Raw genomic sequence first — 23092 nt, 5'->3', positions numbered from 1 at the left:
GGGGTACTGACAGGGCCCTCAAAGACCTAAGGTAAAAGACAGGAAATACACAAACAACACACAAGGCACAACAGACAAGTGACAGGATACACACCAGGGCTGCTCTGCCCTGCACACCTCAGCACTGTGATCAAAAGTGAGACTTGGCTTTCATGGGGCCTAACGAGCCGTTTAATGAACACCCCCCCCTCCAAACTGCACTCAAAAACCCCCTCCCAGGAATTCCCAAACAAGCACCATGCCTTCATCCCCTCTGTGGGTCACAGCCCTCTACTTATCTCTCATACATCTGGGGATGCTGGTCCCTGTCAGGTGCAAAGAAAGGCCACCTCGTCAGCTGGGAAGGTCCTGCAGGCACCGGGCTGGTGTCTCTCAGACAGCTGTATTAAAGAGAACCAAACATCAGGGACTGATCTTGGCATCGCATCGGCCAAAACCCCACCACTCTGCTACTCACAGTGCTCCAAAGGAGGCCCGGCACCTCATAACCTTGCTCCCCTGCAACACATGGAATGCATCTGCTCCTGAAAGAAAGTTAGAACATATGTCAAACACCACCAGGATAACTCAAAAGCTGCAAACATCTTATGTCAATCTAGGAATAGCATCTAGAGCCCAAGTAGAGCCCACATTACAAATTTCAACTCCCCAAGGCTTCTCCTTTTGCAGCAGGCCATGCGGCAGGGCAGAACAGCTCCAGCACAAATGTGGCAGACACCCGTGACACAGAACGTGACAAACAGGGGGACATTAAACACGACACATCATGCTTGTGGTGAGGGCCTCGAGGGGAAAAGGCAAAAGGGACCCCAAAGACACACTAGGGAATACAGCACACCAGAAAACACGACACAGACCCGAGCTGTTCTGCACTGCCCGCCTGAAAGCTGCCATCAAAAGTAGAGCCTCTCCCTTTAGCTCTCCTAAAAGGCCCTTGGAGTAGATTGCTTTCCCCTCTGCTCATTTTTGAATCTGTCCCAAGAACTCCCAACCTGCTACTCCGCCATCTCCAGGCTGTAGCCCCTGACTTATCTTTTAGATGATCGGTGAGGGGAATCCACGTTGCACCTGAAATGAGTCTGCCTCGGAGGGCCTCGTGATGGCCTGTGAGCCTCTCGATCAGCTGCAATGAAGAAAACCAAAATCAAAGAGCGAGTCCAGAGTTATGTGGGCCAAATCCCACCAAGGCAGCTACTTGCCCTCTCCTGAGTGTGCCTGGCTCCTTCAGGCTCCAGCTTCATCCTGATTCCAAGGCTGTGGCCTTTACTAAGGGTGGGACCTGGGTTAGAGAAAGGCAAAGTTAAATGGCATTCCTCTGAGTGCAGTGGATCACCTTATGTGCTGTAAGCCATGGGAATGCCTCTGCTAGGCTTCTGAGACGCCTTGGGAGGGGCCCTCAAATAAATAAATAAAGACCCTTTCTCACCCTGCTGCCTGCAAACCCCCTCCCAAGAACTCCTAACTGGATGCCTGCTCACCCTCCCTCTCCCAGTTACCATCCTCCACTCACTTGAAGCCTCAATCTCAAACATCATCCTTGACACTGGGAAGATCCCTCTTGTGACACGATCAATCTGCTGAGAAATTGTTGTGCTTGAGAGCTGAGCAATAACAACCACTACTCTCCGCTGCTCACATTGACTGCTGGCATCCAGATTTACTTCCTAAAAGAAAGACAAAGAACAGCAGTGTAACAGAGTCAGTTGAGAGGTGTAACGGATTCTGCTGCAGAGGCAAATAGGGCCTCACCTGCTCGGGAAAATCCCCACACCTGACATGGGGCCCTCTGGCACAGATTTAATCCATCTGAATCTGAAAAAAAAGTTAGGACAAGAGTCAAACTGCTGCAGGATAACTGATGAGCTCCAGATATGATGTGCCCATCTACAAATCCCATCTAGAGTCCAACTACACCCCACATTACACATTCCAAGTCTCCAAGACTTCTCCTATCGAACCAGGCTATGCGGCAGGGAAGAGCAGCCCCGTCCCAAATGTGTGCTGACACCCGTGACACAGGACAGGACGTGACAAACAATGGGCACAAGACACAGACAGAAATCTCTTGCCAAGGAAAATGGCTGCAAGGACTGAGAGAATGCAAAAGGAGATGACCGAGCTGAGACCGATGGTGAGCTGATGAGGCTCAGAGAACCCTGGAGGAAGAAGATGCTAACTGAATGATTTATTCCAAAAACAGCAAAGATGGATGCCTAGGAATCCTACGGTCAGAATGCTGCACCTAACCTCATATTATTGCAAGTCCTAATCCACCATAATGGATCCAGGTGGGGCACAGCTGTCCATACAGCTCAGAACAAGACCGGAAAAGACGTCGGACTGGATGCTTCCAAAGAGAGAAGAGAGTCTGATGCTTGTCTGAGCTCCCGAGTCAAAAGTTCTGTGGCCTGGGTGCCATGCCTAGGAATGCAGAGATCACAGAGGCTAACAAGATGCCAGGGTTTCTGATAGGCCCCCCTAACTGAAAGATATGGCATACACTAACAACACATAATGCACAATAGACAAGTGACACAAGACACACCGGGACTGCTCTGCCCTGCTGCACACCTCAGCACTGTGATCAAAAGTGAGACTTGGCTTTGATGGGGGCCTAAGGGGCCACTTCATGAACACACCACCCCCCCCCCCCCAAATTGGACTCAAAACCCCCTCCCAGGAATTCCCAAACCAGCACCCTGCTTTCATCCCCTCTGTGGGTCACAGCCCTCTACTTATCTCTCAGACATCTGGGGATGCTGGTCCCTGTCAGGTGCAAAGAAAGGCCACCTCGTCAGCTGGGAAGGTCCTGCTGGCACCGGGGCTGGGGTCTCTCAGACAGCTGTATTAAAGAGAACCAAACATCAGGGACTGATCTTGGCATCGCATCGGCCAAAACCCCACCACTCTGCTACTCACCGCGCTCCTAAGAAGGCCCGGCACCTCCTAACTCTGACCCTCTGCCACACGTGGAATGCATCTGCACCTGAAAGAAAGTTAGAACATATGTCAAACACCACCAGGATAACTCACAAGCTGCAAACACCTTATGTCAATCTAGGAATAGCATCTAGAGCCCAAGTAGAGCCAACATTACAAATTTCAACTCCCCAAGGCTTCTCCTTTTGCAGCAGGCCATGCGGCAGGGCAGAACAGCTCCAGCACAAATGTGGCAGACACCCGTGACACAGAACGTGACAAACAGGGGGACATTAAACACGACACATCATGCTTGTGGTGAGGGCCTCGAGGGGAAAAGGCAAAAGGGACCCCAAAGACACACTAGGGAATACAGCACACCAGAAAACACGACACAGACCCGAGCTGTTCTGCACTGCCCGCCTGAAAGCTGCCATCAAAAGTAGAGCCTCTCCCTTTAGCTGTCCTAAGAGGCCCTTGGAGAAGATTGCTTTTCCTGCTGCCAATTTTCAAATCTGCCCCAAGAACTCCCAACCCACTATTCTCTCATCTCCAGGCCAAGGCCCCCGACTTATCTTTTGCATGATCGGTGATGGGAATCCACATTGCACCTGAAATGAGTCTGCCTCGGAGATGGCCTGTGAGCCTCTCAGTCAGCTGCAATAAAGAAAACCAAAATCAAAGTGTGAGTCCAGAGTTATGTGGGCCAAATCCCTGCAAGTCAGCTACTTGCCCTCTCCTGAGTGTGCCTGGCTCCTTCAGGCTTCAGCTTCATCCTGATTCCAAGGCTGTGGCCTTTATTAGGAGTGGCACCTGGGTTACAGAAAGACAAAGTTAAATGGCATTCCTGTGAGTGCAGTGGATGACCTTGTGTGCTCTAAGACATGGGAATGCCTCTGCTAGGCTTCTGGGAAGCTTTGTGTGGGGGAGGCCCTCAAATAAACAAATAAACACCCTTTCTCACCCTGCTGCCTGCAAACCCCCTCCCAAGAACTCCTAACTGGATACCTGCTCACCCTCCCTCTCCCAGTCACAATCCTCAACTCACCTGAAGCCTCAATCTCAAACATCATCTTGGACACTGGGCAGATCCCTCTTGTGACATGATCAGTCTGCTGAAAAAAACGTTGTGCTTGACACAGCTTGGAATTTCAGGGAGTTGCACTCCTCAATTAAAAAAAAAAAAAAACAAACAAAAAAAAAACAAACAAAACCAATCCCAAAAACAAACAGAAAAAAAAAAAAGAAACAAACAAAAACCCACAAGAACAATAAAACCTAAAACCCCTAACTCCCCACAGAAACAGAAAAACCACAGAAAACATCAAAAAATCCAAAAAACCCACGAAAACCAACTAAAAACCCCAAAATGAAAGCTAAAAAAACCAAAAATTCCACCAAAAGAAATCCAAGCAAAAAAACAACCAGAGCAAAACTAAAAATTACAAAAGCACCTTACCACTCCTAAACACAAAACCCAAAATCACAAACCTCAATACTCCCTGTATTCCATGCTGTTTTCTTCACAGAATCTTCCAAGCCTCTGTGCTTTAGATGCCCAGAAACACCTGCTGAAAAGAAGCTGAGACGGGCTGAAAGAGCCTCTTCACTGAAATGAGGAGAGCTCTCAACCCAGCACATCCCAGAGAGGGAATGAAGCCCCTCAGCCACGGCTGGGGTTAATATACCCCTGATTGTGCCCGCCTCTCGTTCCCATGGCACCCAGGAAAATGGAGGGGGCGAATCCCACCAAGCCCTCAGAGCAGCTGCAGCTGTTTGGCTCCTCTGACTCACATTCAAGGGCAGTAAAGGGCTTGTTATAGAAGAAAACTCTTCAGAAAAGTAACAGTGCTTTCTTTTTTGCAACAACTACTTGGAGCAGAAGAACAGAAAACTGGCAAGATATAAAACTTTGTGGTAAGGTTACATAGCTAGATCAATTGGGTAATTGGGTAATTTGCTGTTACCTTACATAATTATTCTGTATTTAATAAAAGACATCTAATAAATTCACACCCAAAACTCCAGCAGCCCAGCTGGCCCTACCAAATCTCTATGTTTATGCATACAGTAAACAAAACCACAATCCCAGTAATACCTATCAGAGGTCTGTGAAAGAAACCTCTTGAAATTGATCCTACCTCAAATACAAAACAACCCATGCAAAGTTAGCTTGACTCAATAAACAATTTACACAGAGCTAATAACACCAAGAAATAAAACAACACACCATATACCATCAAAGAATATAATAGTGAAGAAAAAAGAAACCACTTTTTTTTTTTTTAAAGCTTTTGCCAGGACTGCAAGAACAACTTCTTCTCCTTCTGAAATGTCCCTTCTCCTTCCCAAATTCCTTACAACTTCTGAGTTTACATCCAAGCAAAAAGCAAAATTCGTGCACTTGTGCGTTCGATGCTCCTGCCAGATTCTCTGTTTCTCTCCACATCTTCTTACACTTTCAGTCTTCACGCTGTCCTGCCGTGATGAGTTTGACGGACGAATTGGTAAACGTTAAGAGAGGATTTCCCTGCCTCCCTCCCCAGAGCTGGTTTCCTTAGTGCATTTCACTCAATCCCAGGCCGGCAACGATGCACGCTCACCTCAAGCGTGCAAGGCTCACAGCTGCTCGGCTAAACTCGGCTCTAATCGGCTAAACTCGGCCATTGTCATCTGCATTCGGCTGGACTCGACCCTTCGGCACGGATCGCCTCGCTTCGGCCGAACTCGGAGCCGCTCTCTGCGCTCGGCGCGGCTCGGCTCGCTTCGGCCGAACTCGGAGCCTCTCTGGGCGCTCGGCGCGGCTCGGCTCGCTTCGGCTGAACTCGGAGCCTCTCTGTGCGCTCGGCGCGGCTCGGCTCGCTTCGGCCGAACTCGGAGCCGCTCTCTGCGCTCGGCGCGGCTCGGCTCGCTTCGGCCGAACTCGGAGCCGCTCTCTCCGCGTTCGGCTGAGCTCGCCTCGGCTCGGCTCCCTGACGGCGGGCAAGCGGCGCCGCCTCACGTTAAACTCGCCCGGCTCGGGGCTCTCCTGCTGCCGCGTCCCGCGGGCGGCCCGGCCATCGCACGGACACGATCGGGAGCGCGGGGTGGCACAGGAGCTCATTGGGCTGTGACCGCACTCGCGCTAATTAGCGCGCACGAGAGCAGCGGGCTCGGTTCGGCTGAGCTCGGCTCGGTTCAGGCAGCCTCGCAAGCCTGGCCTCGGTTCGCTCGAGGCCGTCAGGTTCCGCCGGTCTCGCCTTGGTTCGGCTGAGCTCGTTCCATTCGGCCGAAGGAGGCGTCGTTCGCTCGTGTTTTTACAAATATCTTTCTATATTGACTGTATATTTCTATCTTTAGTTTTATACTTCTATAATACTTCCATTATTCCAAATAAAAACCCTGTCTCTAACCAAATAAATAAAAAAAACCCTTCTTTTAAAGGATATTGAAATATTTTTTATTTATACTTTGTATAATTATACATTCATATTTTATTTATCGTTTCTTTGGATGTATTACATTAATAATGATATATATATAAAATTTTAAAATAGATTTAAATTATTATTTAAATTATGTATATCTACTGCTACAACTAATTTTTTCTTATATTTTTAATTTCTATATTTATCTGTATGTATTTATTATATATTTCTAAACTTAGATTTCTACCTTTATATTATTTGTATTTATAATTTTTACAATCAAAACCCTTCCTATTGACCAATAAAGAAAACCTGCTTTATTTAAATATTTTAAAAATATTTTCATGTTTATAACTTTCATATTTATATTTATAATTTGTTCAATATTAGATGAGAACACACCTGCTCCTGCACCGCAGTGGGGCTCCCTCTCCTGGGGACCTTGGGGTGCCCCAAAGGCATCCGAGCCCTGAGTCTTCACCCCCTTCTCCTCTATTTAGAAAAAACTACACTGGAACTTTTTTCTGGAAACAAAGACATTACCTAAATCCTCTCCCCGTGTCCTAGACAGATGGATATTCAGTTATTAGTTGGCTGGGCAGCAGTTTCTTAAATAGAATGATAAACAAGATGTGAACATTTTAGCTACAAGCAAATAGGCAAATCTGAACAAGGTACTGGTGGGCGACCACTGAAGTTATTTTGAAGCAGTTTTTAAAACAAGAAAATATTGATACTACAAAAATTAAGCAAAAAGCTAACTACTGACTAAGAAAGAAGGAAAAATTAACTTTTGACAACAACAACATTCCAACAACACAGGCTTTTTCCCAATGTCATACCTTACAACTACCTCTCTTGGGAATTCTCATCCCAAAAGGAATAAATACCTCAGAGTGTCCTAAAGCAAAAAGTAGCACACATGAGCTCCTCACACTCCCAGGAGGCCAGCACAGTGTGCACTGAGTCTGCAACAAATTCTGCTCACTGAGGGTCTGCAAACAAAGGTTCAACTGATGGACTGAACTGATTTTAAAGGGAGGTTTTCTAAGCACAGAAGCACAACAAAGAACAAGCAGAAACAATTCTTAAAACAAACCTGCAAGTTTTATTTAGCATATATGCGACCGATTTCCACGCTGTGGCTTCTCACTTGGATTCGTCTGTAGGTTCAGGAAGATGACAATGCACACTCTGCCCTCCCTGAGCCCCCCACAGCAGCTGAGCGCTGCTCCGTGCGCTCAGATCATCAGGAACTGGATTACACGTGCCCGGATGGACTGGAACTGCTCTGCTGCATATTCAGGAGACGATGGCAGAGAGGGGCTGGCCGAGGCGTCGTCCCAATTCCATTTCTGTGTGACGAGAAGCGGTTTGTTCCCAACAGCTCCAACAATCCCCAGCTCCCATCCGTGGTGAGTACCGATGGCACACAAATGGCAGCCTGAGGAAATCGTGTTCTGGGCTCTAAGTGGTTGGGACAGGGTCTGATTTTCTGTTTTGTATCTGTATGATGATTAGTACAACAGGGCTCTGATGGATGAGATGGCAACACAGAATTAAAAACTCCTCAATAGGATTACATCGACTTCTAGGAAAAGACAAAAGCCTAGGACCCTTCTGAAATCTACTTTTATTCCAAAACACGGGGATTGTCAGTATACTGCACCTTCCAGCTTTTCAAAGCTTTTCAAAGCAGCTTATTTCTGAAGACCAGGAAATATTGATTTCTACAGAAACAATGGGCAACCCCCAGGCTAATCTCAGCACTACTGTTTAATAGGGGATCTGCCAGCATGCCAGTCCAGCTTCAAGTGTGCTTTATTTCAGTCTAACATCCCCACAAAATTCTTCTCACATCTCCCAACCCTGAAATCTGTTTTTTCCCTAAAGCTTCTCATCATTAGCAATTTCCAAGTAACATGGTATTTTTACAACATTCAAAAAAGTCATGCTAGACTGTGCTAGAGAGTAATCTGCAAATATAAGCTTAGCAAAGTTTGAATTGACTTGTCCAGAGAAAAAACCTACAAGTGAACACCTACACCTGCCTACAAAGAGCTAACAAGCCCCTGGCAGCTGCCAGCATCAAAGCACAGCGGATGTTTCTAATACAGGGTAAGGATAACAATATCACCTTTTGTTCTCTCCAGCTTCTTTTCCCTGCAGTCGTATTTTGCTTCTTAGGATTTTTTTAGTCTCTGTATCTTCTTGGACAGCACCGAGCCCGACGACAAGGAGATGAGAGTCTTTCCCTGCCGTAGGGAGAGAACCAGGAAAACAGTTAAAAAAAGAACAGGGTAGTTTGAAATTCATACTTCCAATGAGAAGCAGCACCTAACAAACAGAACAAAAGTAAACAAAGCATGGTACCTCCCTGGGGACAGAAGACTTACAAACTCTCCAGAATTTACAATTCTAGCGACCATCCCCTTCAGGGCAGCGGCCAAGTGTCCCATGAGGTGGTGCTGCACCAAAGAACCATCCGAGAGGTTCCAAAGAGTGAAATGCGCAATATTTTGCAAAGCCGTAAAATCTTGCAAAATAACAAAAATACAATAGATATAAAAGCTTTGGTAAGCAGAGCTCCAGCAAATACTGAGGAAACAGACATAACAGGGTAAAAAATAATAAACATGTGCTTTTTTTTTTTACTCTTGGTTTTTTTTTTTAAATGCAGATGAACAAAACAATTAAGGAGAATGTGAAAAACTCACCATTACTGAACATCTGTAGGTTGACCATCCTTAGCATAGAGGACTCCAAAATTAAAATTCACTGATCCCTGGGAAATAAAACCAAATATTATATGATAAACAGTCAAACAGCAGACGTAAAAATTTGTTTCCTCTAAGGACTTTCAGGTATGTATGTATCTTTGCATACATCCCCCACGTTAGAACATACACTTTATACCATCTCCTAATACGTAAAAATTTACCTTTAAACTTTGATAGTATAGCATAAAATTATGAACTTAAATTGGCGATCTGTTATTATTAAGTTGGTGCTTAAAGTTATTTCTGCTGTCACGTTCAAAAAAACATTAATTTTTTTTACTGGAATGAGCAATTGATTTCAAAGTCATCACAAGCCCACCAAAACACAAAGCAGTATTCACCGGACGGGTCTGTGAGCTAGAAGTAGTTAGGCTTGTACTTCCTTCTTGCTCTTCCAGAACCAATAAATCCTCTCAACAAAACCAGGATCTTTAGCCCACTGCTGTGAAAGATTCTACGAGGATGATGGTTTGATTTGTGTTTAGAAGTTTTGATTTGAAATGGCCAGTTCAATGGATAAAGACAGTTTAAGTAGTATTACATTACTATTATTATTATTTCTATTATTATTTTTACTATTACTACTACTATTATTATCATCTGCTACTGGAAGAAACAAACCAGTAGTATCTATACTTAATTACTTTTATTTCTAGAAAATAATAAAGAAAAAGAACCAACCCAAAAAAAGTCACTTCCTACCTTTTGTATCTCAGGATGATGAATTTCTCTTGGGCTCTTCTCCAATTTATCAAGACTCATAGCACTGAAAGGCAAACAAAACAGTGCTTTATAGAAGGGCAAGTGCACATTTCAAGGCTGAACCACCAACTGATTGCAGTGACAGCAGTTACAACATGAATCGTTCCCAGAGCCTCTGTTCAATGGAATGTTCTGTGGAACTGCCATTTCTTTCCCCAGATACTAACTTCCAACACTTCCTAAACGTATTTTGTATTTTAAAACAACAGAAGTTAGTGAGACTCTGTGTGGAGGTCAGGTTTAAATTTACTTCCTTCTAAAGCACAGAACTCTGTTCCATTACCCTTCACTTCGGCTCTACACTGAATCACGATGAGCATTTGAGGAGTGCTCAATAATCAATTCTATTTCTCTCTTTTTCTAGTTCTCTCTCTTCCTAAATCATTCAAGGCAAGTCAAATGAAAAATGACAAGTTCAGCATCAAAGTCACACTTTTCCCCTTTGTCTGGTCAAGAACAGGCTTTAAATCCACTTATTGCTGCCTTCAACGATTCAGATTTGCAAAACCATTTTTACATGTTTTACAGGTTTATCATAAAACCCACAGAAGGCAAGCTCTGAATTACAGGAAAAGGTAATTCACAGGCAAATATCTAAAGGGATCACTTACTTGTAAATACATACCTTGGTAGAGATGGCACTGAGAACCTTTCTGTGGGACTCTAAGGGAGACATATTTTCTGAGTACCCTGTAAACAAGAAAAGCTACGATATATTACAGGACATACCCACTTTTTCTGCATATTCAAATAGGATTTTTAATAAAAACAATTCAGCTAAAAAAGAATAAGACCCAGGGAATTTAACTCAGCTATGTTTACTGCCGATTTAGAGAAAAAAAAGAAGTCACGGGTGCTGCAAAGAAAAAAAAGTGAACCATAAACGCCTACAGTAGAATTTTAAAACACGTGCTTGGATGAAAGAATCTCATGGAACGTGAAGTAGAAAAATAGTGAAACCAGTATCAGACCTGCCTATTTTCTCACCATTGTACAAGAAAATCCTAAAAGCAGTATAAAGTCACTGCCTAAAACCGGTCATGGGATGTAACCAAGAACAATTTAGGCATTTGCTAATCTAGACAGAAACCTTCTCTGGATGCTAGTGTCAAATCACAGGTTTTGTCTTTCAGAAGCTCGACAATGCTGGAAAGCATTTTCCCTGGGGCTCGGGAGGGCAGGGGCGGAAGCGGGGATGAGTTTGCAGCTCGCACCTGGGCCATCCGAAGGATACAGCCCGCCGGCTCCCCGCGCTGGGCATTCTCCCGGCCATCTCGGGCTTTACCGCTCAGCGCCGCTCCGTCCGTTTCCGTGGCGGAAAGAGCCACGAGCACTAACGCGGGCAGCAGCCCCGTCACACCGCCGATGTCGCAGCGCTCCCTGCTCGCAACGCCCGACACGCGGCGGAGCCGCCTCCGCCCGCAGCACCGGCAGCAGCCCGAGGGAGACGGCTGCGGCTCGGGGGCTCCTCCGGCGCCTCCGCCAGCCCGAGGGCGGCCGCCCCACCGGGACCGCGGGAGCGCCCGGCGCCGCTCGCCCGCGGCGGCTCCTGCAGCTCCCGGCCCGCGGCAGCAAAGCACCGCCTCGCCCTCCGCCATCGGCGTGCGGCAGCGCTCCCGCTCTGCCCGAGCTGAGCCCCCGCCCCCGGCACCGCTGAGTGAGGCCGAGGAACCGGGCGGACGCCCCTTCCGCGCTGCTCAGCTCCGTGCGGGCGGCCGGACGGAGGCTTCGCCCCTCCAGCGTCGCTGCCGCGGCTCCGCACGGGAGAGGCGCCGGCAGCTGCCCGCGCACAGCCCGCTCCCCCGGCGCACGACCCCGCGCGGCCGCCTGGGCCCGCCAGCCACTCATGTGCCGCGTCGGCCGTTGCGTCACACGCCGCGCCGGCAGCACGGCCTGCCGGGAGTTGTAGTTTCGGGCTTACAGTCGCCGCTCCGTCCCCCGCCACCGGGAGCTGCAGTCCCGCCAGGGCATCAAACGGATCCTTCGCTACTGGGCGGAGAAGGACCTGAGGCAGCACCGCTCCTCCCGAATGTCCTTCCTTTTTCACTCCAACTCTTTTTTCTTTTTTTTTTACTCTGCTTTTCACCCGCTTTTGCACTCTCACGTTTCCTTTTACACTCTCACCCTTTTCCTTTTTCACGTACCTTTCACTTTCCTTTCCTTTCTTTCTTTCCCTGTATTTCTAATCTTCCTTTTGTTTTCTAGCTTTAGAATAAAAAAGCAGCAGTAGTAACTTTCAGGTTACTTGGGAGTAAAAAACCCTCCAAAACTATAATGATTGAAAGAAAACTATTTATTCCCTGGGAGCTTGAAATTTTCTACTCTGGCACGTGACATAAAGCTTTTATTCCTTCTTACATATAGTTTATAATTTATACTTTCTTTGTACAGAGCCCCATGTCGTCTGCCCCGGCGCGCTGCAGGAAAAGCACGGCGGCGGCGTTCGCTTCTGTTTAATTAAACTCGGCTGAATTCGGCTTGGTTCGGCTCTTAGTATAAACTCCTTTCATTTCGGCTTTTCATCTGCATTCGGCTTTTTCGGCTCTTCGGCTGAAATCGGTACGGTTCGGCTCAACACGGTCATATTGGGTTCTTTGTCTAAACGCGGCCAATGTCGGATACAGTCGGCTATCATCGGCTCTTGGTGTAACCTCGGCAGTTTTCGGCTACACTTGGCTCTTCGATAAACTCGGTTATTTTCGGTTACAATCGGTTCTTCAGCTCTGCCTGAAATTTCCTTTTGGGAAGGGAAAAAGAATCTTGCGAACCCAAAAAGAAAGGCTTACAAACACTCTGGAAAGGAGATAGGACCAAATGAAATGCAATTGAAAAAAACCTAAAAAAAAAAACCAGAAAATGAGGAGTTTCAGTGTCTTCCAAAAATAGGCTGTGATAAAATGAGCTGCATTGCAAAGGAACAAAACATGTGAAAACTAAGCTCACAGATGTTGCATAAGCAGGGGGAAAAGTCAAGGAGGAAGACAAATCTTGGAGGGCTAGATATAAGGGACATGGCATGGATTAAAAAAACCAAAAAAAACAAAAAAAAAAATTTTCACAAAGTCTAAAGGAATAGCCCGTGAGGAAATGGGCTGCATTGCAAAAAACCAAAACATGCCAAAATAAAGCTCAAAGATGTTGCAAAAGTAGGAGAAAAAGTCAAGGAGGAAGAAAAAACTTGGAGGGGAAGATATGAGGGACATGGCATGAATACTTAAAAAAAAAAAAAAACAAAACAAAAACAAAAAAAAAAAACAAAAACAAACAAACCAAAAAAAACCACCAAAAAACAAACAAAAAACCAACCAAATTTTTACAAAGTCCAAAAAAGTAGGCTGTGAGAAAATGAGCTGTATTGCAAAGGACCAAAAGATGCCAAAACTAAGCTCGCAGATGTTGCAAAAGCAGGAGAAAAAGTCGAGGAGGAAGACAAAACCTGGAGGGGAAGATATGAGGGACTTTGCATGGGTACTTTAAAAAAAAAACAAACAAATTTTTCCTAAGTCAAAGCCATCAAAAGGCATGGCATGCCATCAAGGGCAGGGACATGCACCAAAGATTCCTCTCTTGGTCCCCATTGAAATCGCAAGATTCCTTTTCCCTTCCCGACAGGAAATGATGGATCCTGTAACCACTGATCCTGGAGGGACTCTTGGGATACCTGTGCTGCCCCCTCTCAGCTCCCTGTGCAGGTGTGCCCGTGTAACCCTCTGAAAGCAGCGTCTGGCAAGAGCTGCTCCCTCCTCAACCTCACTGGTCACACCTGGGGCTGCCGCACCCCTGAGTGGGGGGCCTGAGGTGGAGAAAAGCCCCGGCTGTCGTTCCCTTCCTTACACAGCCCCTTGTCTGCCCCTGAAACACCAGGGTGCTGGGCTTTCCTTTACGTAGAAAAGAACTGGCCTTCTCATCCTGATGCCCGTGGCCAAAATTGTGCATTCTGCCTCCAAAATTCCGTACGTCCTAGCTTTGTAATTACTGAGGAAATTCTCCATGGATCGTAAGTGATTACGGGTAATTTTTCTTCCGTAATCATTACTAACCTGTGTTTCTGTCGAAGCATTTGACAAGTTCCTTGAGGAGTCATGGGTTTGGCTATGTTGTTTATGGCTAATCCTGATGAACCTGAGCACCCCCACGGTGCTGTGCCCTGAATTTCAGTCAAATACATAAATGCTCCCTTTGCCTGCTGCACAGTCTTTTGCTGTGCATCTGCAGGGAAAACATTCACTCCATCCTTTGATCCTGACCACAGTTCTCTGGCCCAAATGCCAGTTCTCACAGACACAAACTAAGCAGACAGCTACTACAAGTGTTTGCTTTCAAAGTAAAATTCTTATTGCATATGGCTGTGCAATTAGAATAAATACATGTATTGATGGTGACCAGAGGAAAGCTTTTCAGACAAGAAGATATCCATATTGGTAGCACAAATACCATTTTGAGAATATTGCATTTTTTGGGTTTGGGAATCCTGACCACATAAGAGATCCAAAAACTGGTATTTTGCAGTTTGATATTTTGAAATGAGATAATTTTGATATTTTGGAACTTGATATTCTGGTATTTTGAAATGGAATTATTTTGGTGCTTTGGAACTTGGTATTCTAGTTTTGAAACTGTGTTACTTTGATATTTCTGAACTTGCTATTCTGGTATTTTGAAATTGGGTTGCTTTTGTATTTTGGAACTTGGGTTAGGTTAAAATTCTGGTATTTTAAATCTGTGATTTTGAAACCTGGTTTTCTTTAGTATTTTTGAAATTTGGTTTTCTATTACTTTCAAACTAGGGCTCAAAACTAGGGTTTTGAACAAAAATACACCTAGGGTTGTATTTTGGAACCTATTTTTTTGCAGGGGGGGTTTTTGGTATTTTTGTAGGCTGGGGATTTGGTATTTTTGTACCTGAGTTTCCAGTATTTTTGTAACCCAGGGTGGTTTTTTTTTGGCAACCTGTGATTGCCAAGGGTTTGGGGCATCCTAGTTGAATGTCCTGGCTTCATTTTCCTTCTTCCACCACAATTAACTTGGCATGGGAACTGTTAAATCACAGACTATACAATGAGATGCTTCCTAAAACAGAAATAAATTTTAGCTTCAGCAAGAAAACCCAGAAAAGACCATACAGGAAGTAATTCCATTTTAATAGTCTCCCAATCTCCAACATGTGAAAGGAAAAATAGAGTAAGTGTGGCAGTATACAGGCATTACCAATAGAAGCAATGTTAGTCAGCTTCTCAACGTTGCTTTTATGTATTTTATGGGAAAAACATTTGGCCTAAAACTTCTTACGCATAAGTTGTTGCGGGTTATAGGAGATGGAACCTGACCCTTGGTACATTGCATGAGAACTGCAGCTTAAAGTTATTCGATGTCTTCTGGTCTTACAGGATGAGGCAGAGGTATAACTGATTTCTTCTCTGTATCTCTGGAAAGAGCTTTTCTCATATCTATAGCAACAGGAAAAAAATTCCATTATAGTAATTCATTGTACAAAGCCATATTAGGTGAATTCTCCATTAAAATAATTTTTAATCAAGAAAATTTCCTAGAATTATAAGACTACCTCAAGTTTGAAAGGACCCATAAGGGTGCAACTCCCTGCTCCACACAGTACTACCTAAAATTATACTGTATGATTAGGAGCATTGTGCAGATATTCCTTGAACTCTGATAAGCTTGGTGTCATGACCCTTTCCCTGGAGAGACCACGGCAGTTACCAACCACCCTCTGGGTGAAGAGCCCTCTAACGCGCACTCTGAACATGCCCTGACACAGCTGTGCTCCATCTCCTCATGTCCTGTCACTGGTCACTGGAGGGAGGAGATCAGCACCCCTCTCTGCTGTCCTCAGAAGTTACAGACTGTGACAAGGGCTTGCATCAGCTTTCTCTTCTCCAAGGGGCACAAACTCATGGATAGAAGCTGCTCCTCCTAAATCTTGTTCTTGAGACCTCTCACCATCTTCGTTGCTCTCCTCGGGACACACTGCTGTCCTTAATATTGCTCAATGGCAATAATATCAATTGATATAAAATACTGCATGAAACTCAGCCAAATGGAAAGGAAATGACAAGCTAAAGAGATAAATACATGACTTAAGTCACATGCGGCAATGGCAGGTGCCTGTGTGAGCCCTTGTATTTCACAGCGCTCCTACGTATCAAATAAACAGTGCAAGAACAGAAACGATACACAGCCTGGCCATGTAACCCTTTGGGAGGATAATTTTAAAAAGGACCAAGAAAGAGAAAGCACTTGGTAGTTCACTGTTAACATAATTAACATTAACATACTTGAATTTCAATGTTCCTTCCCTTTTAAATTGAAAATGCTACCCAATTCTTTGCCATTGCTGAACGCTGACAATTGTTAATTTATACATAGACATCTGAGAAAAACAAAGTTTCAAGTCCCTGTTATGGGATGAAAGGAAGAAAGCACTGACATTCCTTCTCAGTTATTCTTGTTCTGTGGTTGATTTTGCCAGAGATGTTACAAAATGTGTAAGTGGCAAGATTAAGTTTTGTAACTGATATAATCTTAATTAGGAAAAGTTGCAAAAATACAAAAATCCCATTAATCAGCAACTATCTCAAATTGTTTCATATAATTGTTTCAAATTGTTTCATGTTTTTAATGTGTTTCGTATTAAAAAAAAAAAAAAAACAGTTTTACAAACAATCCCAGCAACTTTCAACATGAGAATAGTTCCATTCAAGACCGAATAAGAACTTACCATAAGCATCTTCATCTGGCTCCCCACTGCTAGCTGAGTAGTACTCTAAAACTGTTCGGTACACACTGTAGCCTAGTTGCTTATACATATTTACAGCAACCTGATTTGATACTCTCACAAAGAGATCGACAAAAAATCCACCCTTTCTTTAGCAGGGGAGGAAAAGAAACAGACAAACAAAACCACATTAAGGAATAGCAGGTAAATGTACTTCTAAATAACAACACATAAGTTGTAATGCAACACAAGCAAGTCCAATGTAGTATACTAATTAAACATCTTTCCCAATGTAATAACAGATACATTCATTTACCAAGGGAAAATTCAATCATAGACAAGGGTTTAATTTTATTTTTATCACGTGGCCATTTTTCACCAGTCAGTGGGTTCAAAAATTTGATCAGAAAGAACAAGATGAGTTAAATGCCCCCACAGGCCTAAATCCAATTTTAAAAGTATCCACATTTTGCATTGCCTGGATTAGGAGAAGTGGAATCAGTCACAAAATTCAGTCGCCTAACAGGAGATGATAGACTCTTAATGCCACAAGGCAAAGTTTTCAAAGCATCATACTACTTTCCAGTCTTATCAACCATAGTGGGGTTGCCCTACTAGAATCAGTTAAGGACATTTCCCAGTGGGTTCATCTGACACCAAATTAAATCTTCTAAGGTACAAGTAACCAAGCAGGGGATGGCAAGAAAACTAAGATACTCTCTGGAGTACAAAATTTGTTCAGGACTGTGCCTGAGGGCATTGCACAAAGCCCACAGTTACTGACCAAGTATGTTGGAGGCCCTACAGGAAACAGTGCTGATGTTTCACAAAGCTCCTTTTCTGTCAAGGAAAGGATTTTAAACTGCTAAACAACTCTTTTTCTCCAACTATGAGGTATTTCAGAAAATCAGAACAACAGCTAAAGCCAAATTCTGCCAGGTAAAACAGAGACAGATTTCTGTAGAAATACTACTTTTAAATGTTACTTTAAAAGATAAATTTAAAGATAGCCATACTACTCACTTTTCTGAAATTTCTTCCAGAAGCTCCATCAATTTAGCAGCCAAACCCAGCCGTCGAAATTCTGGTGCAACAGAGAGAGCAGTAACGTGTCCGTGCCATTCTTCCCTGGCCACAGAGCCTTCGGCTTTGCCCATGACTGTGAACACACAGAGCATCAGCGCAGCGGCACCTTTGGAATAGTGCACTGCCTGCAGCCAGACAACTTCACAAGAGGAATAAGCCATGGATAAATGGTTATTATTAACATGATACAATGGTTGTGGTAAAGGCTAAAACGGGGATGTCTACCTTTTTACTCTATATTCAGCAGCCACTAAAAATGTCATTTTACTCAAATATTACAGCAGTTTCTTGACTAGTGTAAAAAACCACCAAACAAGTTTGCAAATTCCTTGCTTGAGATGACTTCTAAATGCAATTTTTAAGCAATTCTCATAAGTCTCACTGAACCAAAATTTAAAATCTGACTAAAATAAAGGAGGAACAGAGGGCTAGAAACCGAAAACTACCATCCCAGCAACTATTTGAGACTTTTGGAGATTATGAGGGAATAGAGCTTGGGAAGCTTTGCCAGTCTGGCAATAGAAAGCTAAGGCCCTGCAAACACAATGTGTTGAAGGAAAAAAAAAAAGAAAAAAAAAAAGTGGAGGTGGGGATGGCGTTTTGGGGGGCTTTTTTCTAGTTTCTCTCCTTTCAATCCAATGTTAGTTTATTAATGAACATTCACATTTCCACCCTGTGCTTTTAATAGATATTGCAGTCACTGCTAATAAGCAACAAGTGTGGAGGATACAGAGAAACATTCTATACAGCACACATACTTTCTGCTTTAGTATGTCAAATACTTTTAGTTCTTGGGTCCCTGCAAAAACCATTTCTCTGCCCCACCCCGTCTCCTGGCAGTTCTCTTTGGCATGATTTCTGAAAAACACAAATATTCCACAGCAAATTAGCAAATAACATCCAGGCCCAGAGCCTTCCTTTACAGGGCAATGCAAAACGCAAGCCCAGCACTTTTACTGACTGCGGGTAGGGACTTAATCTTCCAGATTACAGAAATACCCGTTCGCCAAATACGGGTGGATGTTACCACAGCCAAGGCTCCTCGCTGCGCTAGGAATATCAAACTGGAAGCTATGGCCATGAGTCCTGCATAATACCCTAAGACATTTAAGACACGGGAAGATGCAACGCAAGGCTCCTCTTCTATGTTGGACATTTGGTCAACGCGAAGAGTAAGAAAAGCTCCCGCGTTATAATCCCCGAAAGAGGCAACGAAGGGAGACGTTACCGCCGGGACACCCGGCACTCACTGTAACCCATCAGCTCCCCGCCGGGCGCCTCGGCGACGATGAAATACTCGGGCCAGTGGGCGAGGTACTGCAAGTAGAAGGGAATCCCATACTGGGCGCTTGGTTAAGGAGGAACTGCGGCCGCCAAAGCTGCGCCGCCCGCGCCCGACCCCGCGCCCCTGCCCCGGCGGGAAGGATACGGTCTCGGTCAGCGGGTCCAGATTGCTGTGGAGGAAGAGAGTGCAGCGCTCAGTACGGGCCCGGGCCTGGGCCCGCCCGCCCGGCCGGCGGGCGGGGCGCCGCGGGGACCCCGCGGGGTGGGGAAGCGCGCAGGGGCTCGGGGGCAGGAAGAGGGGGCGGCCGGCGCTCACATGTTGTTGAATCGGAAGAGGTCGTCGCAGGTGAAGGCGCGGAGCGTTGTCATAATGACGGTGATCGCGACGCTAACGCTCAGCGTGACGATGACGACGCTGCCCCGGAAACGCTCGCGCGCCCAAGGGCCACTCTCGCCACGGAAAGGCGGCAGACAGGGCGCCCCCGCCCCGCCCCCAGGAAGCCTTGCCCCGCCCCCAGGAAGCCTTGCCCCGCCTCCAGGCGGCCCCGCCCCGCCCGCAGGCCGCCCCGCCCCGGCCCGCCCGCAGAACCGCCCCGCCCCGCCCGCAGAACCGCCCCGGCCCGGCCGGCGCCTCAGAGCTGCCGCCGCGGGCCGCGCTGAGGAGGGACAGGGCTGCGCAGGGGGCGGCCGCGGGATCCCTGACCGACAGCAGCGGGCGGGCGAGCGGATGGCGCGGCTGAGCCGGCCCGTGGTGGCATGGGGCACGCTGGGGCGGGGCCCAGCGGGGCTGCAGTAGCCGGAGTGCTCAGAGCTTCTGTAGCTCCACCCCGAGCGCTGACAGGCTAACGTAACACGGCGTGACCGCAGGATGCGAGACCACCGTACACAGAAAAAATAATTCTTCCTCTGTAAAGATGCGGCCGGAGGAGGTCGCACACACACTGGAACATCGATTTAACTGGGATGCTGCTGCCATCAGCAGTAGATGACTCTTCATGATTTGTAACACAGGGCTGGAGATCATGCCAGCCAACACGGACCTCTTCCACAAAAATTCTGTCCTCAGTAGTGGACTACACTCACCTGTTGCACACCATCTCCAGTGGCACCCAAGAAAGTAAAGAAACAAGATGTCCAGTACGCCCATAAGCATTCATCTACTGTGGCTGGTACAGGTGCCAATGGCCTTCTTGCCCACCTGTGCACACCTGGGCTGATATACAGCTCCTGTCGACCAGCACCCCTAAGTCCTCTCCTGCTGGGCAGCCTTCCAGCCACTCTTGCCCAAACCTGGAGCATTCCACAAGGTTGTTGCCATACAAGCGGAGGGCCTGGTACTTGGCCTTGTTGGACATCACACAGCTGGCCTTGGCCCATGGATCCAGGCTTTGCAGAGCCTTCTGCCCATGAATCAAAATTCACACACAAACTGGTCCTTCCTGTGACTTACTGAGGATGCACTTGATTCCTCTGTCCAGACCACATGATGAGGATATCAAAAAGGACTGGCCCGAAAACTGAGCCCTGGAGAATCCCATTTGTGACCCTTCGCCAACTGGATTTAACATCACTCCCCAATACTCCCTGGGTCCGGCCATGCAGCCAAGACTGCACCCTGTCCAAGCCATGGGCTGCAGCCTCTCCAGGAGAATTCTGTGGGAAAGCACGTCAACAGCTTTACTCGAGTCTGGGTACACATATCCACTGCCTTTCTCTCATGTACTAGGCAGGTCACCCGCTCATAAAAGGAGATCAGGTTTGGCAACATTCCCAGAAAATACTGAACTTTCATGGAGGTGAAAGAGAGAGCTTTTTAAGGGGTATATGAATATGCACAATAGATCTAATCCTCAGAGAAAATGCCACCCGCAAACAGAGTGGGTTCAGCTGTGCAACTGACTTCCTCAAACACTAGAACATGGTCCAGCCCTTTAGACTATATGGGCAATGCTACTGTACATGACAACTGTAAGATAATTATACGTAACAGATTTAACTTTTTTCCTAATTTTAAACAAAGAAGGGGCAGTAAACCCAACACTTGTCAACAAAATTCTTTTAATATTTTCATGTGAGGAGGTGAATCCTCGCTACACCATTACTCCCGCTAATTATGCAAAATAAACAAGTAACTGCAACAGCCTTAAAAGTTGATTTTTTTTCACATTTACAGGCTAGGCGCACTAACTTTTCCCTGAAAAGAAAAAAATAGGAAAGGTAAATTTAAATTTAAAATTATCACCATGATGTAAATTTCCTGTTGAAAGAAATTATTTAGATTGTTTTTCTCGGGAGTTCCCTAAATTTTTCTAATTACACTACTGCATTTTCTTTTCAAGTACATTTTATTGAGCTTTTGTCAGAATTCACTGTCACCAAGAACAGTGTGTAACACTAGTGATTCTATCTGATAAATATGGTATGTCATCTGAAAACTGACTTTCCTCAAAAAATTAGGAAATTCTCGACAGGATTTCTGTCTTGTTTTATTTGGGCTCATTGATGGATAAATCTCGAACAGAGTATAAAATTAATATTTAGGTATCATTATGACTTCTATCAGAAACATGTGATAAAAATTCTTCACCGTCTCCATTGATAACCATTTCAAATTCTCATTCCACCATCAATATTCCAGCCCTGCAGGAGTTTTAGCTCCCACCCAACAATCCCCAGTCACTGTGCCAGACCCTGCATAAGTTCTCCTGGATGCCCACAGCCCCGTTCACAGGTCTAGCACCTTTTCCATTCTCATTCAAATTGCCAGCCCCACAGTCCACTTCCCAGCCCCACAGTGCGCCCCAAGAGGTGCCATCACAGGTGCAGGCAATATTCTACCATGGACGGGGTTTTCAGGCACAAGCTTGCAGCCCCCTTTTCCCACTCCACACATCCTGTTCTACTGTTAGTGGCAATACCCAGCCCCTGCATCCATGCCACAGGCCTACAGTGATTTCGGCGCAAGAACACTACAGTCAGTGTGCTAGCCCCTGCATATGTTCCCCTCGGGGCTCACAGTCTCATTGTCAGTCTTAGCTTCTTATCCATTTTCAACCACAATCCCAGCCCCACACTGATTTCAGCTCCATCCCTAGATATGCCATTACAGATCTAGGCAATGTTATGGCATCGATGGGGCTTTCCAGCGCAAGGCTGCAGTGACCTTTCCACTCCACACATCCTTTTCTACTTTCAGTCACAACACCCAGCATCCATATCACAGACCTGCAGTGAGTTGAGCACATAAATCATACAGTCTCCATGCCAGACCATTAGCTTCCATCCCATATGCAGTCTCAATCTCAACCCCACAGTTCCCCTTTCCCAGTCTCAGTGATCTCAGCTGTTGACCCACAAGCTTTATTTCATTGCCAGCTCTCTTCCTCCAGCTGCACTTGTTTCCAGCACGGGCAGGCAAAGCTGGTCTCAGGTTGAGACAACATGGTTTTGGCTTTGGCTGCAGTTGTGAGGTTTGCCCTCCACATTCAGTATCACCATTCTCACCCCATTCTGGCAATTGTCATTCTATTTCCAGCTTTTTCATTTTGTGTGAGTATCCCTACAGTGAGTATCCCTTTGAGCAGTGATTGATGATGCAGCACTGCAGTCCCCACCCTGGCCCCAGTGATTTCAGCTCCAGTCCCACAAGCTTTATTTCACTGCCAGCTCTTGTCTTCCACTTCCTGCTCAACGTCTTCACAGCAGTGCCATATAACACTAGTAACTGCTTCTCAAGGCAGGATCTTTGTTTTAGCTCTAGTTCTGTGTGGTTTGAGCTCAGATCGCAGCCCCTACAGAAATTTCAATTCCAACCATGCAGTTCACCTCCCCGCTCCACAATCCCTATCCCAGCCCCACGGGGGTTTTACACCAAACCCTGCCAATATTTCTGTCTCCTCCAGCTTTGCTGCCTCAGCTCCAGCTCCTCAGCTTCCTACTGGCTGCAGCTAAAAGCTGCTCATGCTTCTCACTGCACCTTGGGGCTGTTGATAAGGCCACAAATCAGTTACTGCCATCATTTCAATTTCAATATCTCTAGAAGCTGTCCCATCCACCCACCCACCCCTAAGTGGCATCCCAACTCTGGGGACACTGGAGGCCTGAAGCTCAACATTCACCCT

General features: G+C 45.9%; 1 protein-coding gene and 1 long non-coding RNA gene across 3 annotated transcripts; both read right to left on the bottom strand.

The window, feature by feature from the left end:
- Positions 1-7457: 7457 nt before the first annotated feature.
- On the bottom strand, positions 7458-10562 carry LOC131561515 (uncharacterized). 2 transcript variants are annotated; one of them, XR_009275075.1, is made up of 5 exons: positions 10494-10562; positions 9809-9872; positions 9044-9111; positions 8464-8581; positions 7458-7859 (listed from the first exon to the last, which is right to left on the bottom strand). It is a non-coding gene; the product is annotated as an uncharacterized LOC131561515 (long non-coding RNA). The 2 variants fall into 2 exon arrangements; XR_009275074.1 differs by having other exon boundaries at positions 8464-8862; positions 10494-10522.
- Positions 10563-14988: 4426 nt separating this feature from the next.
- On the bottom strand, positions 14989-19429 carry NAA20 (N-alpha-acetyltransferase 20, NatB catalytic subunit). Its single transcript, XM_058810443.1, has 6 exons — positions 19288-19429; positions 19117-19141; positions 18938-19028; positions 17625-17760; positions 16605-16750; positions 14989-15315 (listed from the first exon to the last, which is right to left on the bottom strand). The coding sequence occupies exons 1-6, from the start codon at positions 19338-19340 to the stop codon at positions 15230-15232; spliced, it is 537 nt and encodes a 178-aa protein (XP_058666426.1). The 5' UTR covers positions 19341-19429; the 3' UTR covers positions 14989-15229.
- Positions 19430-23092: the final 3663 nt, after the last annotated feature.

This window comes from Ammospiza caudacuta, chromosome 9, assembly GCF_027887145.1.
Source record: "Ammospiza caudacuta isolate bAmmCau1 chromosome 9, bAmmCau1.pri, whole genome shotgun sequence".
Classification (NCBI taxonomy): Eukaryota; Metazoa; Chordata; class Aves; order Passeriformes; family Passerellidae; genus Ammospiza; species Ammospiza caudacuta.
The sequence above is the reverse complement of the archived record's forward strand: the minus strand, read 5'-3'. Positions and strand labels throughout refer to the sequence as shown.